Below are 19,402 nucleotides of genomic sequence, written 5' to 3'. Positions count from 1 at the left end.
GCCAGGCTCTAACTCTTCATGGGAGCAGAATGCATCATCTGCCCCAAGAACAGGGAGGAGCTCACACCACAAACCCCTGTGGTCTACAGCTCCATTCACGAGCCATCACACCAAGGCCCGAAGGAGGCCTCAGGGACCTCGGATGGGCTCACATTATGCCCGACTCTCCTCTGTTTCTCTTTTCTTTAAAACGAAATATAAGCACTCAATAAGAACTTGCACTAAAATTCGTGGAATGCAATGCGTTTCCAATGAATCAATGGAGCATAGTTTTGCTCCAAGTTCTTTCCCCCCCCAACAGTTTTAGTGGCACATAATTTAAATAGCACAGAATTGGATAGTTGAATCGTTCAACTTCTCTTTTCTAAATGGTAGTAGTTCTAGCTTAAGTTACGGAGGAATTCAGACGTACTGTTCTGCCGCTAGGCACAGGCACTCAGGCGCCCCATGAAATGATGGGTGCCGACAGTGCCACAAAGCCTACCAGTTTTCAATGCATCTTTTTCAGAATTAAAATATTAATTGTCTATTAACCTAGTCTGCTGAAGTAAGATGACCCCCCACCCCTGCCATGATTTCTTTTCACTGGTTATGCAAAGGAATCTATAGGTATCTAGATTCAAAGCAATCTAAACTCACATCTGTCAGAACTATCAGCACAAACGGTGGAGCCATAGGGCAGGGACAGGGTGGGTGATGTGGGCGGTGGCGGGGGGGGGGGCACTCACTGAGCGACACTCACCAGCTATTGCGCCAGCCAAGAGCAGGCTTCCCGGGCCAACGTGCCCATCCTCATTCGCAAAGGAAGCCTTCACATGGGCATAGCATGGGAAGTAGATGGCCGAGAAAGGAATGTCCCGCAGAAAACATGCCTTGGCACCCTGCGCATTTGAAAAGGAAGACAAACCACGTGAAATGCACATCGCCGTGAGAAGATCGAGCGTTGCTGAAACCCACCTCAGAACACAATATTCCCAAAGAACAATCTGAATTCACAAGTTGACCCCCATCCCCGCCAGATTCTGTAAGTAATACATTTAAATAATTGGGGGGAAAATTGGTTCTTGATGTTAAGAGAAATTGGGAGGGCAGGTCTGATTGATTTGAATGCTGATATTCTATGACGCAATGTTTCGTTCTGCCTTTCTAAATCCCAAAGCACTGGTATTTCAAGGAGGATCAGTTCTCTGGTATCAGTAAAAGACAAAACCCAACACATTGTCCGTTCATACACAGAGAAGTCGACAAATGTTTGAGAATCTGACGTTAGCTCTGAACACTTCCCTGGGGGAGAAAACACACACCTGCATTTAAAAAAAAATGTTGACCTTTTCTACAGTTTTTGCATATATTGCCTTACCAGGCATTCAAAACATTAATGAATGCTGGTTCTAAAGCCTTAAACTATTTAAAACAATTCTACAACATTTAAGAGCTGTATGTAGAACAATTAGCTCCCGAAGCAAACAATGCCTGGCACCAAGATGCATCATAGGAAGGTCCTGAGATGACAGAACCTGGAAATATGATACAACATTTACACCAAACCAAAAGACACCTGTAATACCATATACCTTTCAACCCGGAGTCCTGGGGGTGTGGTGGTGGCACACTGGGCTGTTTACTACAAGAAAAAAACTGAACCCACCAGGCATTCCATAGGGAAAGATGGAGCTTTCTGATCCCCAACTATTGACGCCTACGGAGATGGAAGGTAGAGTTCCGCTCTATCCTATGAGTCAGAAGCAGAGTTTTTGGAACGATTTAACTCTGATTCTTTTACAAGTTTCGAGACCTAAAGAAATGATCACAGAATTAAGAGTCCTGAAAGAAAACAGTTTAAGTCCATCCGAATTCAATGGAATTCGGGTCAGCCCGTTGCCTTTCCCTGAGGTCGAGTCCAGTGGGTTGCCTGCGGGGTTTGCTAACCAGAGGTCGGCAGTTCGAACCCGCCAGCTGCTCTGAAGGGAAGAGCAGAGGCTTTCTGCTCCTGGAAAGATGCTCGGGCTCAGAAACTGCACATAAGGTTGCTGTGAATGAAGGGGGTTTGGTATCTTGACTTTTCGTGATAAGGCCACGGAGGCAGTGTTGCCGCATTGGATGGAAGGTGTTGGAGAGGAATATGAAAGATCCCATGGACTGCCAAGAGAAACAGATACATCTGTCTTGAATTAGAGCGCGGATGCTGAGACTTCGTTTCAGATATTTGGACATGTTACCAGGAGGCGCTGCAGAAGGACACCACGTTTTGTTTTGTAAAGTAGCAGGTCAGCAAAGAAGTCCCTCGATGAAATGGACTGACTCCGTGGCTGCACCAAGGAGCACGCAGGAGCGGTTCCTACGCTGGTCCGGGGCGGGCAGCGCTTCATTCTGTTCCACACAGGGTCTCCAGGAGCCAGAACTGACTGGACGGCACCTAACAGTGATGGTGAATCTTGCTGCTTTCGGTGGATGCGAGGCTCCACTCCAATGTGCGAACACTAAACATCTGCTATTGTGTCCTTGGCTTTTCTGATACTTCGTCTCACTCCCAGTCAATCTGAGCCTGTGGGCAATGAAACCCTTAGCCGTAGTCTTTCCAAAGGAATCCTGGTCGGTGGCAAACCAGACGCCGTAGAAAAAGTAACCTTCACAGGACATTTGAGGTTGAATCCGTCTAGCATCCCCTTCCAACAGCATCCCTCGCTCACGGATGCCGGGGTCAGGCAGTGAGCATGCTCTGCGAGAAACATGACCTGCTGGCCCTCTTCACTCTGTGAACGTGTGTTCACAACAGGGCGGACCTGCCTCCTACAATGTCAAGTGGCCCATGTTTCCTATCTTGTCCACTCAAAAGGTGTGCCAGTTGAGACAGTCCATTACTATGACCCTTCCCGCCGTAACTGCTTGTGCGATGCATTGTAGTCTGGACTCCCTGCCTGTGGCTGTAACCCCAGTTTGGAGGGCATTTTCTACTGCACTAATGCAGGGCTGTCGAACTGGTGGCCTGTGGGCTGTGTGCGGCCCACCCCAAGGTAATTTTTTGTGGCCCACGATTCTCTGAAATAAAACGAAAATAGAAAAAACTGCCATGAAGAAAATAGCACTCAGGGGAGATCTTTCCCTTCAACCTCATCTCCCCATTCTGTGTACCGTACAGCGAGCTTCTCTATGCTCTGCTCAGTCGTTTCGAGAGGAATAGCTTATCTTTACAATGTTCCACCTCAGCAGCCTTTCTCATTCATGGAAGTGTTCAATTTTGAGCAGCTCTCTGTTGCTCCATTTCGGGTTGCCATGAGTTGGAATCATAAAATAATATTTTAAATGTATTGAAGGTTTACCATAGGAAATACAGAATATTGACAATGTTAAATGCTCATAATTTTCCCCATGGATAAACTCTGCACCTCTAATGAATATTCTGGACTATATCCTTCAACCGCAACATTAACAACCAGCTCGCATCATGTCTATGTGGTTTTTCTTCTTCGTTAAGTTGATGGGTGGGATTTTTTGGGGGGAGGGGAGCTAGCTATAACGTTTCTTTTATTCCTCAGCCATGCTGCCTAAATTTCCTCTCGATGGGTTGTTTCCCAAGCTCGCCTTCATCTTTGGTCTTGGTTCTCCTGTGCATTTGGCACAGGATTCTCAGCCGTGTCACACTCCCTCATCACCTCACTCCCCCAGTTCCCTCACATTGGTAAATTCCTTTTGGGTAAAAGCTACTCACTGCCTCACTCACCTACCTAATCACACCAGCCTCGCAAATACCACCTCTTTATTCATTTAAATCGCACCCATGTCACTTTCCACCGAGGACCCTCTAGCTGGAAGATCAACAGGGCGGAAATTCCACACAGCCCACATGGTCTACACGCTTAAATTCTTAAATATGGGTCAAGTTTTCTTCATGCCCTTATATCATCTACCTAAGCCAGGGTTTCTGATTGCTGATTACAAGCAATCAGGGGAGAGGAATGACTGTCTGATGTAAACTGGGTGGTTGTTAAGCGCCATCACATCAGCTCCGATTCCCAGTGACCCGCTGTACAACAGAACAGACCACCCCGGCCTGCACCGGCCCGACGGTGGTGACGGTCGAGCCCCATCCTAGCAGCCGCGGCGCCAGTCCACCTTGTCGTGGTGTACAATGATCCAAAGCTTTGCCTCTCACTTGGGACCAACAATGTATTTCCACTGACACTGATTTTGCTCTGTTTGGAGTCCCATCCATAAGAGGACCACAACAAAAAGGAGAAATGAAAGGCTTTGGGATGTACTCCCAGGCTTCTATAAACCACACACACACACACACACACACACACACACACACACAGCCAAGAATCAAGCACGTTGTTTTTCAATTGAAGACGTTACGAACTGGGGACAAGTCACAGTCTTGAAGGAAACAACCAGTCCTTATGTGCCAGAATATTAGAGCTGAAAGAGAAAGATGAGAGACACTAGCATGTCTCTCATATGGTCAAATGGCTTCCATATGGTCACAAGGCTACACGACGTCATGCTTGGATGTGAGCAGCATACTTCTGACGCAAGGAAGCGCACCACCGTGCCACAGCCCCGCGGTCCCAGGCAGGCAGACAGCGACGCGTTGAGCACCAGCCCCTCGCCCTCCCATCTTGAAGTCGCGAGAGTGCTGTATCAGAGCACAAGCAGGGCCTGCCAGGTGCCACATGCCTGAAGAGAAGTCCCAAGACTATTCTAAATGGCTGAGAAGAAAACTGAACTTGGTAAAATAAAAACCAGGCAGGCCAGCCAACCCAAGGAAAAGGCTGGGCAGCTTTGTGAAGCACTAAAGCCAAGGGAGGACTGGGCCCAAGTGACGTTCCCCACCTGGAACTGAGTGTGTGCTCGTGAAGGAGCTGTATTGCCACAGTGCTCATGCGTTGGGCTCTTAGCAGTTCCAAACCACCAGCTGCTCCAAGGGAGAAAGATGGGGCTTTCTACTCCCATTAAGAGTTTCAATCTGGGAAACTCACGGGGGCAGCTCTACCCTGTCCTATAGGCTCTCAAGAGTCAGTGCTGAGTTGATCCATGGCAGTGTTTCATTTCAAAAGTTTTGGTAGCCTCTCCCCACAGAAGAATTTATTTCAAAGGACAGCACTGAATCTGCAGCTCCAGGAGAGGGACATATCTGATCAGAGCACATGGGAGCAGATGAAGGGGGAGGAGGAGAGAGTGGAGCGCCTCCTGGCCCACCAGGCCTTGAGGACGATGACCCCAATGAGAGCAGTCAGTTCAGAGAGAGGACCACATGGCCAGGCCCACTATGAGACATGATGCCCCTGACTGACCCATGACCCTGTGGGGAACAGCACCAGAGACCCAGTATGAGAATTGCACCCGATCTGATCCCACCACACTGAGGCAAAGCACTGGGGGAATGCAGCAGAATAGCAAGGGAATGGAGCAGCAAGGACCCCAGAAATTGCTGAAGGTGGACTTTGGGGCCAGGGCATGGGGCCCCAACAGACTAAACTGGAAAACACTCCTAAAGGCCAATAAACGATACTTGAACTAACTACAAGCTTTTCTTTCTTGTTGTGTTTTGTTCTTTGTCAGTAGTTTGTTGTTGTTTTGTTGTATATTGTTGCTTGGTTCCACTGTCTTGTTTTTGTGCATGTTATTATCTCCGCAGGTCTGTCTAAATAAGATAGGCTGGATGAACAATCTGGAGGAGAAAACAATGGGACCAACAGTTCAGGGGGGACATGGGATAGGGGGAGGTGGGGGGGAAAGGAAGTGGTGTTAACAAACCCAGGGACAAGGGAACAACAAGTGATCCAAATTGGTGGTGAGGTGGGTGTGGGAGGCCTGGGAGGGCATGATCAAAGGTAGGTAACCAAGAGGAATTGCTGAAACGCAGGTGAGGACCACGATAGTGGGACAGGAGGAAAGTCAAGGGAAATAAGGGAAAGAGCTGGAAGACAAAGGGCATTTATAGAGGTCTAGATACAGACATGTACATATGCAAATATATTTATATATGAGGATGGGGAACTAGATGTTTGTGCATATATTTATAGGTTTAGTATTAAGGTAGCAGAAGGACATTGGGCCTCCACTCAAGTACTCTCTCAATGCAAGAATACTTTCTTCTATTAAATTGGCATTCTATGATGCTCACATTCCCAACACAATCACTGAAGACAAAGCAGGTGAATAAGCAAATGTGGTGAAGAAAGCTGATGGTGCCTGGCTATCAAAAGATATAGCGTCTGGGGTCTTAAAGCTTGAAAGTAAACAAGCGGTCATCTAGCTCAGAAGCAACAAAGCCCACATGGAAGAAGCACACCAGCCTGTGTGATCATGAGGTGCCAAAGGGATCAGGTATCAGGCATCATCAGAACAAAAAAAATCTTACCATAGTGAATGAGGGGGGGATTGCAGAATACAGGCCCAAAGTCTATTTGTCGGCCACTGGAGATCCCCTTGCAGAGGGGTCTACGGGAGATTAGTCAGTCAAGGTGCAATGTAACCACGATGAAAAATACAACTTTCCTCTAGTTTCCTAAATGCTTCCTCCGAACCCCCACTATCATGATCCCAATTCTACCTTGGAAGTCTGGCTAGACCAGAGGATGTACACTGGTACAGATAGAAACTGGAAACACAGGGATCCCTTCAGGGCCAGCGGTGTGACTGGTGATACTGGGAGGGTAGAGGGAGAGTGGGTTGGAAAGAGGGAACTGATTACAAGGATCTACATGTGACCTCCTCCCTGGGGGATGGAAAACAGAAAAGTGGGTGAAGGGAGACGTCGGACAAGGCAAGATATGACAAAATAATAATTTATAAATTACCAAGGCGTCATGAGGGAGGGGAGCATGGGGAAGGAAGGGAAAAATGAGGACCTAATGCCAGGGGCTTAGGTGGAGAGCAAATGTCTTGAGGATGGGGGCAATGAATGTACAGATATGCTTTACAGAATTGATGTATGTATGGATTGTGATAAGAGTTGTATGAGCCCCTAATAAAACTATTTTAAAAAAAGAAAAAAAAAGTTTTGGTAGTCCCCTAATCTCTGCAAGCTAAGGGAATAAAAACCCCAAAACGTTAGAACAAGAAGTCTTAGAAGTCTGATGATGAGATTAAACAGAAGATAAGGAAATGTCAAGAAGAAAGAGAATTTGTAAAGCAGCCACCTTTCACTCTACCGAGCAGGGCAGCCTGGCCAGCGAAGGAAACAGGTTTTAAAATGCCAGTCTCTACTGGCCACGGTTTCAAGAACACGGGGTGCCGCTGTCCCTGCTGCTGCTGAGCAGCCCTGGGAGAAATCAAGCCTGAACCTTCCTCACCAGTAAAAGGTCCCTTTCTTCCAGGCACCTGCAAGTACATGACTTCGTGCCTACGGCAGGACATGCAGAAGAGGTTGAGGTGGATGTCTCAGCTGCTCTGCTCTCGCCAGGAGACTCAGCCCAGCACCTGCTCAGCATCTCCGGGCAGCAAGTGACCCTCTCCCACCCCAGGCATCAAAGCCAAACTCCCAGGGAAAGCAAACTCTGCAGCAGGCTGGAGGAAAAGATTCACACTTCTTATATTTCTGTGGCCTCCCTTTCCCCACCACTTCTTTTAGGTCTCAGCACAATTGCAGGTGCTGATTTGTAAGGCTGCCTCAGGCCATCCCTGACCTGTTGCTCCCGCACAATGACAAGGGGAAGCAGGATGTGAAACGGGCTTTTCAAGTTCCAACTGTGACAATGTTTCTCTCCCAGATTCCTGGAGAAATTCTTCCCTCCGTGGTGAACACCCACTCTCCAGTCCTACAGCAAACCTAATTGGGCAGCGTTTTAATGAAGAGATCAGCTAGTCTCAATCGGCAACTCCCCGATGAAAGGAGACATTCTGTGCTACCCAAGAGCCTGGGTCAGCAACTCGAAAAAGGCTTTGCCCATTAAAAAATTCATATAGTGCCAAGTGTCTGGCACTTAACATAGATCTGGACGCCTTCCTTCCCTGTAGGACATACTCCCACATTCACCTACCTGCAGTCTTCATGGGCTCTCCAGGCAGGCCTGCCCCTAGACAGTCCCTGGTGGACCCCGAATTTCCTTTGTACATATTAAAACCACCTGGGAGGAATGAGCAATCCAAAATACAACCATCTGATTTTTAACTCAGTACACCTAATCCATCAACACCATCCACTTCACTGAACTACTCTTTTTACGTCTCTCTCTCAAAAGAGGTGAAACATCCTATTTTTACAATAAAAATCTCACTAATAAACGCCCTCATACCCAATCATCCAATTCAGACTCATGATCAACCCTTTAGGACAGAGTAGACCTGCCCCTCTGGGTCCCTTAACCGGAGCAGATAGCCAATCTTTCTCCCGTTGAGGGCTGATGGGTCTGACTGCTGACCTTTGGGTCAGGAGCCACGCTAGCAGCCCACCCCGCCCTCGGACTCCTTCATGAAACTACAATGGGGGAAATAAAAGGCATTTCAAGGTATATGGAAAAGGTGAGTCACCTTGGATTAAAACTCAGATCTAGTTAAATAATCCACATTGGCGCTGTTTCCCTTTTCATTATTCTAGGGCAGGGGTCCTTTGACTTTTTAACAGGGGCCAGTTCACCGTCCCTCAGACCCGCTGGAGGGCCGGACTATAGTTTAAAAAGAAACTATGAACAAATTCCTGTGCACACTGTACATATCTTATTTTGAAGTGAAAAAACAAATGGGGCAGAAACACTCGGCGAACACGATAAATGTCCACAGCGGGCCGCATGTGGCCCCCAGGCTTTAGTTTGAGAATGCCTGTTCTAGGCTCTCCATCTTCTTTCTATGTAGTCTTGGAAAGCCCTTTTAAAAAAAAAACAAAAAAACATTGTATCTGGGGCTCATACAACTCTTACTACAATTCATACATCCATCCATTGTGTGGAGCACATTTGTACATCTGTTGCCATCATCATTCTCAAAACAATTGCTTTCTACTTGAGCCCTTGGTATCAGCTCATTTCCCCCTTCCTCCTGAATCCTTGATAATTTATAAATTATTATTTTGTCATGTCTTGCACTGTCCGACATCTCTCTCCACCCACTTTTCTGTTGTCCATCCCCCAGGGAGGGACGTATATGTAGATTTTTGCGATCAGTTCCTCCTTTCTCCCTCCCCTTCTTTTTCCCTTCCTGATATCACTACTTCCATGATTGGTCCTGAGGGGACCATCTGTCCTGGATTCCCTGTGTTTCCAGTTCTTATCTGCACCAGTGTACATCCTCTGGTCTAGCCAGATTTGTAAGGTAGAACTGGGATGGTGATCGTGGGGGGAGTCCACAATCGACACAGGCCAACTAAAAATGTGTAGCGACACTGGCCATGATATTATCATGGCAAAAACATTAAAAAGCCAAATCATTTATTTCACTTATCCCGGCTTTTTTTTTTTTTTTTGCTGTGGACACTGTACTCAAAACCCAAGGGAGCTTTAATCAATTCTGAAGTTGCTGGAATCACCCAACCACCATTGACTGTGGCAGCTCAGCCTGGCGTGGAACGTCAAATTACACAGCATAACAGGATTTGTATCTCACACATACAGAACTATCATCTGTGCTTTCTTTGTTTTTAAATCCTTTTTCTTCTAAAGCTCTTCATCCTGGATGGTGTCACACCTGCCCACTCAATCCAAAGAAAAAGGCCAGTCCTGGAGGACGGTGCTGACACTGAAGGCAGGGCAGGGCAGGTCTTTTCGCATGCTAATTCCTACTTATTCTCACTGTACCTGCAAATACAGCTCCAAACAGACTATTTCTAGTACAGGGCAAGGTAATTACACTCACAAAGGCACCTCTGTCTTGGGCTGGGCACCAGGAGCCAGCAGGTCTGGGAGACGGAGGCTTAGCAGAGACTCCTGCAGTGAATGTACATTGTCTACCATGGGGGAAAAATGCCAGACTGGGGGACCCTGCAGCATTCAACTCAACAGAGGTGCACCTTGTCTGAGAAGGTTATTTAATGCTTCCGGCACCTCTAGTCCGAGCCACCCTTTTTGTCCTACCTTACAGGTTTAGAATTTATTTGGCATGTATAATTGTATATTTTGATCCTGGAGCGCCAAACAATGGGCAGCAGGTCATTCCTCTTTATTCCCCTTCAGTGAGTTAACCCTTAGATGAGCCTCTCCGACCCAGGGAGGGGACAGCTTTGCACGGCAAGCCTGTGATTTGAATAGGGTCCATTTCAGCGTCTTGCTGACAAATACCAGTTGCGTCAGGAGATGTCATTGTGGTCTGTCTTTGCATCGCTAGTATTTTAATCAACCAAACCAGCCCACAGACGAATTGTCGTGAGTGAGCCTTGGAATGACGCCAGTGTAAAGTAAAAGACTGTCTGGTTTCTCTAGTCCAGGGACTTTCGGGTTATCAGCTTCTTCTTGAGTTCACTGCAATCCTAACAGAGTCTTCTTGGCAAACTCAGGTACTTTGTAGGAAATGTCACTCCTTAGTTTTCTTTCTTCCTTGCTCTATTATTGCGCGGCGCTTGGCCTTCAATGGTGCTGGTCAATAAGATGGGCTGGAAATTCTCGAAGAGGCATGGGATTTGACCACATGGCGTTTGTGTTTCCAAGCTCTCAGTCAAGCCCCTTGCACAAAGGTTTCTGTACAACATGTCCCACCTTTTCCATATCTTCCCTTTCCTCCTTACTGCTCCCACGCACCCTCTCACACTCCCTCTCTTCAAATCCCATAGTCTGACTGTGGTAGAGGCGTCTCTCATGGAAATTTTAATATGCATACCTAGCTTATTAGTTTTTAATCTTCCTTTCAAAAAGCACATGTACTTTAGAATACTTACATCACAAGCACCCTTCATCTTTTTATTGTCATATATTTTAAACTTAGCTTCAAAAACATTAAATCTTATAATTATCTTGGTTTCTTCTTTTCATCCAGACAATTTTTTTTAGCATATTTCTTTCATTTTTGGTTTTGCATCTCAGACTCATCACCTGGACCCACTTTCTTTCTACCAGAAGTAAACTGTAGAATTTCCTTTCATAAGGAACAACTAGTCTGAAAAATGAAAAGTCTTCATTTCACTCTTGCCCGTGAAGGGAATTGTTGCGGCGTATAGAGTGCGAGGCTGCAAGGTTTCACTCTGCACTGACAGTACCGTTCAACTGCCTTCTGGTTTCACTCGCCCACATCTCTTAAGCTACCTGACTATTCACCTGTGGCTCCTCGGAAGGCAATCAGGGCTCCCCTCTTGCCGTTTCAGAGCTACATCCTTTAACATCACATCCCTTGAGTTTACCTTTTCTTCTCCTGCTGTACTATTTCCCTTTTCACAGTAAAGCCTTATGCATGTATTTCCTCACCAATTACTGATCCATCGTGTCAGCTTCTGTCATTCTACTTAAATTGATCTCTTAAAGCTAACCATTGACTTGCATCTTTGGAGTGAAAAGATCTTTTCTTTGGCTTCAACCCTCCTTGACTTCTGTAGCAACTGATACTGCCAATCACTTGTTTTTAAATAACCTTCTTCTGCTATCTCCCAGGCTCGCTTTGGCAGAAAGCACCAGGGACTGCCAACGAACAGACAAATCTTCCTCGGAACAAGTACAGCCAGAATGCTCCTTAGAGGCAAGGATGGCGAGACTTCATCTCACAAACGGTGGACATGTCAGAAGAGTTCAGTGACTAGGGAAGGACACCGTGCCTGGAAAGTGGAGGGGCACTGAAAAAGAGGACGACTTCTGACAAGACGGCTTGACAACAGTAGCTGCCACATAGGCTCATTGTTGCCCACGGAACAACTGTGGCCGCCCAAGAACAATGCGGGCCAGGCAGTGTTTCGTGCTGTTGTGCACACAGTTGCTGTGTTGGAACTGACTTGATGACACCCCACAATACCAGCTCACTCTCTCAATACTGTTCATTCCAAAGCTCCACCTGTTGGTTGCTTTTCTTTCTGCCACCTAAATGTCTTTGCCACGACCTTGGACATCTTACTCCCTCTCATAGCTTCATGTCCATGCTTGACCCGTAGGACAGGACCTGCAGCCCCTGCCCCACTTCAAGATTTTAGTCCATCTTCAGGGTGGGAGAACATGCAAACTCAGTGTGCGAGCCAGGAAATCTCATCTCAATCTTAGCCTCGTCCCTGTCGACCCCAGTGGTCCTACCTAGGTTTCTGGGCCTCCGTTCCTTAATGATCAAGATGACATTGAACAGACTATTTTTTAAGGTGCTCGGCATCTCCTCAAATACTCGCTGAAGTTTACCATCCAACTGAAGTGCTGATGTCAGAGTCATCTTGCAGCCTTCCTTTGCGCTCTGTCTTTCATGATTCTCTACGGGTTTGTGAGCCCAACACTTCTCTCACCCCCTGCTCACGCACTGCTCCAGGGTAGGGCAGGGCCTGTTCCTCTCCGCTTTGGGTCCGCCACCCTCCCCTGACAACTGCCAGGTGGCCTTCTTCACACCGAAGAACGCCAAGACATCGTTCCTCAAACACAAAGCCCATTTTCAACTGACCTCTGCTTTCACATCAGAGTCAACACAACATGCTTTCAAAGTCCTAAATGCAAAGGATGATCAGCAATCCTGAATGGATCTTACGTGTCAGTGCCCCCAGCACTGTATCCTGAGATGTTTCATGGTGCCTAACAAAGCATGCATCTTTGTAATAGCTAACGCAGCCCGAGAATGTGAACAGACAGCGTTCACCCTATGCTCAGGGTGCAAGCTCGGTGGCCTGCTATGGAAACACTCAACTGTAGACGCTGATCATCTTTGTCTGGCATAACGGATTTCAGTAACCTTATGCTGCAGCGGTGGGTGCAATATGATAGAGTAACTCATGCCTTCTTAAGGAAAGCAGTATGTTGTAGATTATTTTCCCCTCTCTAAACTATATTATAATCAAATGGCTCATTATAAGGCAATTGATTGTTCTGCCTTCTCTGGGCACCTACAAAATCTACTGTTTAACTAAATTCTTGGAAACTTTACTCTTTTAAAATGGGGGCTTTGTTTACATAGTTCACTATCTCCCCTTTAAACTATTTTTAAACTTCAGGAATGTGAAATGTTTACCACATGCACTATTTTTTTTCAGTTGTAAATGTATTCCTAAAGCAAGTATTCTAATAATCTATCATTGGGAAGTCACAGAATAGTTCCCTATTTTGCAAGTCAATTCAGGAGAAAAATAGAGAGCCTAGTGAAATCCAATTTAGGTGAGGTTAAGCTCCGCAGGCCTAAACACACAGACAGAGCCAACCACTGACCCCTGGGTGCCCGGTATTGTAATGTTAACAACCACCAACAAAAGGTCCAGGGAAGGAGAAGGAAGATTACCTGTCCCCACTAAAACTAAGACCCAGGCTCTCTTTTCAAAGACCCACCTGGGGGTTGGGGGAGGGGGGTAAACTCATACCACATACCAGGTCTCAAAGCTTTAGGTCACTCCAGGTCGTCATTTGCATTTCCCCACCCAACCAAGAACGGGGGCGGTGGGGAGGGGTGGGGGAGAAAGGACCACCTTTAGCACCTAAAAAATTACCAAAAGAATTACAACCAGAATGCCCTTTAGAGGCAAAGATTAGCAGACTTTGGTTCACACACTTTGGACACATCAGGAGACAGTGCTTGGTAAAGTAGAGGTGCAGTGAAAACGTGGCAGGCCCTCAGTGAGATGGGTCCACAGGGCGGCTGCAACCATGGGCTCCGACAGAAGAACAGTTGTGAGGATGAGCCAGGACTGGGGAGTATTTTGTTCTGTCGTCCATGGATCACTGAATTACAACCACCTCACTGGCACCTACCCCCTCCAAATATGTATGTCCATATATACGTGTGTGTGTAAGCCCTAGTGGGGTAGTGGTTACGAGTTGGGCTGCGATCCACATGGTCGGCGGTTCAAAACCACCACAGCAGCTCCTCAGGAGAAAGACTGGGCTTTCTGCTCCTGTAAACAGTTAACCTCTCAGAAACCACAGGGGTTGCTATGAGTCAGCACTGACCGGATGGTCATGAGTTTGTTTCTTGGGTAAACCACCAGGTGCAGGCAGTGGACATCAACCACAGTGACCCCACATGTGTCCAGGGAGAAGCGTGCTCCAGAGGAACTTCTGTGGTTCATTTCTTGGCAACGAATAAAACGAAGGCCACTGTCAGTCAGAGGGACCCACAGAGAAGTGTTTCTGAGACTCCCATGCATTGTTACGGGAGCACGCGGCCGCATCAGAAATACACAGCGGTGTTAAAAACGGTGTTAAAACCCTTAAAAGGACGGATTTCAAAATAATGGAATGAATTCTGACAATGGATGGGGTGAGGTGGGGCTCCGATGGAGAAGAGAAGGTCACAGGAAACAAAGCTGGAGTCTGAAAGTTGGAATAATATGGACGGGGCTTCCGAAAGTTCGTGGGGAAAGAGAGGTAGAAGATTACGGAAAATTGCCACGGATTTTCCAAAGCCCCCTGGTAAATGGAGGCGACAACCAAGGGTGGTAACACATGACCAATCTGACTGAAAGGAGCCCAGTGGCGACGTTTGAGGGTCTGCGGAGGGCAGTCAGCCCGGCCTCATGGGTCAGAGTAGGTGTAAGAGATAACCCCGCAGACTTCAGCAGATGCTCACAGCCAGCAGAAGGCAGGTCACGCTTGTGCAGAGAAAGCAAAGCTTCCAGAAGCCCACAGTTAGGAACTCCACTGGGTGACGAAGGGAACACCCAAAGCAGCCTTTGGTGAGGCAGCATGGAGCCGGGAACGCGTCTGAGCGAGGTTAAACCCTGAGACTGGTAATTAGCTGTACATGGGAGAAGCCTCTTGCTCAAACGTGAGCCATCCTGCTCATTTCAAGAAAGTAATTTTCACACAAAAGTGGAAACAAGAAACGTCTGAGCCTGAGTTTCAGCTCACATACCATTCCTGGCAGCCTCTATTTACCTAGCTACAAAATCAGAATACTAATTACTTCCAAGCAGCGTTAAAGGGATTAAGATGAAACAATACTGCAAAGATGAAAATCGCTCCGTCTCATTCTGGTATCATTTGCAGAGAGTTGAACAATCTCTGTTTCTATATCAGCAAACAAGTTTTTACCATTTTCTGCATCCAGACATTTCAATAACAGGCATTGCCCCAGTTTCTAAGTGCTTTTCATGAGACAACCAGCTGAAAGACTGCTTGGCATCTTGTCAAAACGGCCTGCTGCTACATCACGTTGGAGAGACTGCCGGAGACTAAAAACCTAGAAAGGATGATTCTTCTTCAAATTGATCAGTGCTGTTGCTTAGTGATAATGCTATTTATTTCTTATACATGGAAAATAAATGGGGAAACGAGATAGCTGTGGAACATTTTGTCACACTGCACAATCACAGATTAAGTGTTAAGTGCCCCTTGAATAACAGGCTTGTTTTTTTTTAAATACAGGGAAGCCCCATCCCCTCCAAAAGAAGGTCAACCTAGGAAAGAGTGTGGTCCTTACAACATCTGAGGTCATGGGATGCTTTCCCAATCACCTGAGAAATGCAAATATAAATGGGGGAAGGCAAATTAGCCTGAACCCCCCTCTCAGTTATTACTAACTGGCTGTTTCTAGAAGTCATCTGAAGTACTCAAGGTGCAAACCTAGATCCTCGTGTGGAATCTTACAAGTTCAACGGGGGATGCTGAAGCAGCCATCTAAAGATTGTCCAAAAGTGCAATCTGGCAAATTGTCACATCAGGATAAACTGGGAACAGAAGGAAACCCCAAACACCCTAATGCACATGGTGGTAAGATAAAGCATTGCCTCAAAACCATCGGAACCCTCATTAAACAAAACCATCACAAGGGGAGGCTCTTGTTTCTCAACACATCCTCCATCTAGGCCTACACACTTCTAAAGGCCGTGCTTCCATCTCTAAACCTTACCCGAAGAATTCTGCACGCTTCGATCTACACTACATCAAAACATCTTCAAGGGACTCAAATCCTGTTCTTCAATGTTCTCTGAGTTGTGGGAATAAAGCTAAGTCTGAAGATGCTAGATCAGGGCTGCAGGGTGACCTGGGGCAGATTTCCCCATGAAATTCTCCTGGGGCAGCCCTCGCTGCCCTTAAAGACAGAGCAGGCATTGTCGTGATGGGAAAACTCCTTGGCACAACTTCCCTGACCTTTTTCTCATCAGTGCAATCTTCAATTTCCTGAAGAACTTCTGCATAATAATCCTGTGATAGCCAGGTCCTTTGAGAAAAATCTAAGATGCCGCTCTTGACTCCCCAAAGCTGTTGCTATAACCTTCTGCGCTGAGCTGACCTCACCTCCTCCTTGAAGGTAAATGGCTCCGTAGTTGCCTGTGGAAGCCACTGTTTTTGTAGGACTTTGTTCCCTGTCCTGCACTGGCAAATCCAAGACTTGGCCCTTATGACAGACTACACATTCATTTTTAGTACCTTCACTCTTGCAGAACATTAAAACACTGATAGTAAAGATCAGCTCTGAGATATCTGATCTTTTGGCACCAAGCTTGCTGCTAAGATGTTCACTTAAAATTGAAAACGCAGAACCACATTAGGTCCTAACTTAGTAGCTCAGGATTTCAGCCACAGTTTCCTCATTCATTGAGGCTAACAGTATTCCCTATGTTTACTGTGAGGCTCTCTTTAAAATGTTGATCCTAAAAACCATTGTTTTATGTGGGATAGCATTCCTGAGAACTTGTTGCAAAGCTTCAATGATTTGGAGACAGACAGACACACGCGCGCGTGCGCACACACACACACACACTCACATTCAGTTACGGCCAAATTTTGATATGAGGGGTTACTCCAAAATAATTTTTTTTCATGGCACAAAGAGTATCGTTTTTTTGAAGGCACTCGCACTAAGCGAGTGTATTACTGAGAGAGCTTGTCTGCAGCCAACCATTGATCTCAGCATCCACGGCTAAGTAGGAAACAGGTTCTGACTCAAACAGGATCCGTGACATGTGGCTTCCAATGCTTCAGGTCTTTACAAGAGCAGAAAGCCTCATGGTTCTTTCCAGGAACAGCTGGAGAGCTTGAACTGATCATCTTACAGTTAACCACCCAACATTTCTAGATAGTGTTCTTCTGTTTGGAATAAACTCCTGGCACATTGAGGTAAACACTGAGCTACTGATCAAAAGGTCAACTGTTCAAACCCATCAACTGCTCAGCCAGAGAAAGATGAGGCTTTCAGCTTTGGTAAAGATTGAGTCTTGAAGACTCTTGAAGGTTTCGGTGAGTTGGAACCGACGGGGTTTGGGATTGATGTGTATGGACAGGAAGCCAAGGAGAAATCCTATTGGCCTTAGCTTTCATGTGGCTGGAGGACCACATGAACAGACGCAGAATTGCACAAGGAATCCAAAAAACGCTTCACCCGTAGAACTTGGGGCGAAATGAAGATGAGGTACTGTGCAGAGCTATGTTTCCAGATAATTTAAAGAGGCTAAGTGGTGAATAGGAGCAATTTTAAACGTGGTCCTATTTGTGTACAAATGAAAAATCACCTTACGTAAACATGTTTTTTTCCCTCTAATTTCTTAGTTATTTAAGTTGGTCATAAAATAGTGTTTTGAATCTTCCCAGTGGAAAATTCTGAGTTAGATACTTTATATACTCGATGTGGACAGGTATTATTGGGTTAGTTCCAACTCACGGTGACCCATGTACCACAGCCACAAACACGCATGGCCCAGTTCTGCTCCATCCTCCCGATCACTGCTATGCTGTAGCCCATGGCAGCAACTACCGGGTCAATGACTGTCTTCTTGTTGAGGGCCTTCCTCTTTTCACCAACCTTACACTTTACAAACATGATGTTCTTCTCTGGGCACTGGTCCGCCATGCGACCCTGTTCAAAATACTATAGAGGAAGTCGTTCCATCTTCATTTCAAAGGAATATTCTGGCAGTACTTCTTCCAACATAAATCTACTTGGTTTTCTAGAGGCTCATGGTAAATTTAATATTCTTTGCTAGCCCCTTAATTCACATATATCCATTCTTCTTTGGGCTTGTTATTCTTTGTTCATCTTTTGCATATAGGTGAGGCAATTAAAAATACCACGCTTGGGTCAGGTGCACCTTAGTCATCAAAACTGCATCGTTGCTTTTTACTACTTTAGGTATTTTGTAACAAGTTTACTCAGTGCAATACACCATGTGATTGATGCTTCTATGATGTTGATTTTGCATTCAAGTAAAATGAAGTCATTGATACTGTTGGTCTTTCTTTTCTCTGGTTTATCACAGTGTGGCTTATTGGTCTAGTTGTGAGGATTTGTTTTGTCTCTGTGTGGAGGTGTAATTAATACCGATGGCTGTCGTCTTGGATCCTCATTATTAAGTGCCTCGAGTTGTCTTATCTTCTAGCAAGGAAGACTGTGTCATCTGCATATAGCAGGTTGTTAATGAATCTTACTCCAATTCTGAAGCTGCAGTCTTCTTCTTGTAACCCAGTTTTTAAAAGTTATTTGCAGAACATACAGATTGAGTAAGTATGGGGAGAGGATAGAGCCTTAATGTATATCTTTTCTGATAATAAGCCTCTCAATATTCGCCTGTTCTGTTCAAATGACTGCCTTAGTACAGGTGCCACATGAGCCCAGTACAGTGTTTTACAATTCCCAATCTTCCAATGTTACCCACAATTAGTTATGATCCACAGCTGAATGTCTTTGTATGGTTAATGAAACACAGAACAACATCTTTCTGGTTTTTTTCTACTTTTAGCCAAGATCAACCTGATATAAGTCATGATATCCTTTGTTCCATGTTCTATTCTGAATTTGGCTTGTATATCTTGCAGTCAATGGACCACAACTGTTTTTTGACATGCTGTCAGCAAAAATTTACTTGTAATATGATATTGTCCAACAGTTTCTCTATTCACAGATCAACTCTATCTGGAGTGTACATGCATGTGCACCTTGTCCAGTCATTCGCCTACGTAACTGCCTTCCCGATTTCTTGGCCTACATGCCTGTTTCTAGTGTTGCATCCTTTTGTTGAAACATATCAATTTTATTCTGTCAATCCCTGGACAGGATTTTTCGGTCCAATGTTGTCAGTGCAGCTTGGACATCTTCCTTCAGTACCATGGATCCTTGATCATATACTACCTCTGAAATAGTGAAATGTTAACCAATTATTTTTGGTTCAGTGAATGTGTATTTCTTTCACCTTTTTTGATGTTTCTACACTGTGCAATATTTTGCCTGGGGTTGTAAGGGGTGGGGCCATCAGACCACACCAAGAGCAATGAGCACAAAGTATGTCACATGGAGTTGAAGTCCCTGGGCCAAGAATATCCTAGAATCAGGAGACACAGAGGGAGAAGGCAAGAGGTGGCAAGCAGGGGAAGATACACAGTGGCAGCAGAATCAAAAGGCCCATGTGAGAGGGCTTTCTGGTACATTGTGCAAG

General features: G+C 45.9%; 1 protein-coding gene across 1 annotated transcript in view; it reads right to left on the bottom strand.

Annotated features, from left to right (window-relative positions):
- Positions 1-19,402, bottom strand: part of SLC25A13 (solute carrier family 25 member 13) — a 199,801-nt gene that overhangs the window by 10,729 nt on the left and 169,670 nt on the right. The window contains exon 15 of the mRNA XM_075558386.1: positions 743-881. Coding sequence (XP_075414501.1) covers positions 743-881 — 139 coding nt within the window. The remainder of the gene's footprint in view (positions 1-742; positions 882-19,402) is intronic.

This window comes from Tenrec ecaudatus, chromosome 9, assembly GCF_050624435.1.
Source record: "Tenrec ecaudatus isolate mTenEca1 chromosome 9, mTenEca1.hap1, whole genome shotgun sequence".
Classification (NCBI taxonomy): domain Eukaryota; kingdom Metazoa; phylum Chordata; class Mammalia; order Afrosoricida; family Tenrecidae; genus Tenrec; species Tenrec ecaudatus.
The sequence above is the reverse complement of the archived record's forward strand: the minus strand, read 5'-3'. Positions and strand labels throughout refer to the sequence as shown.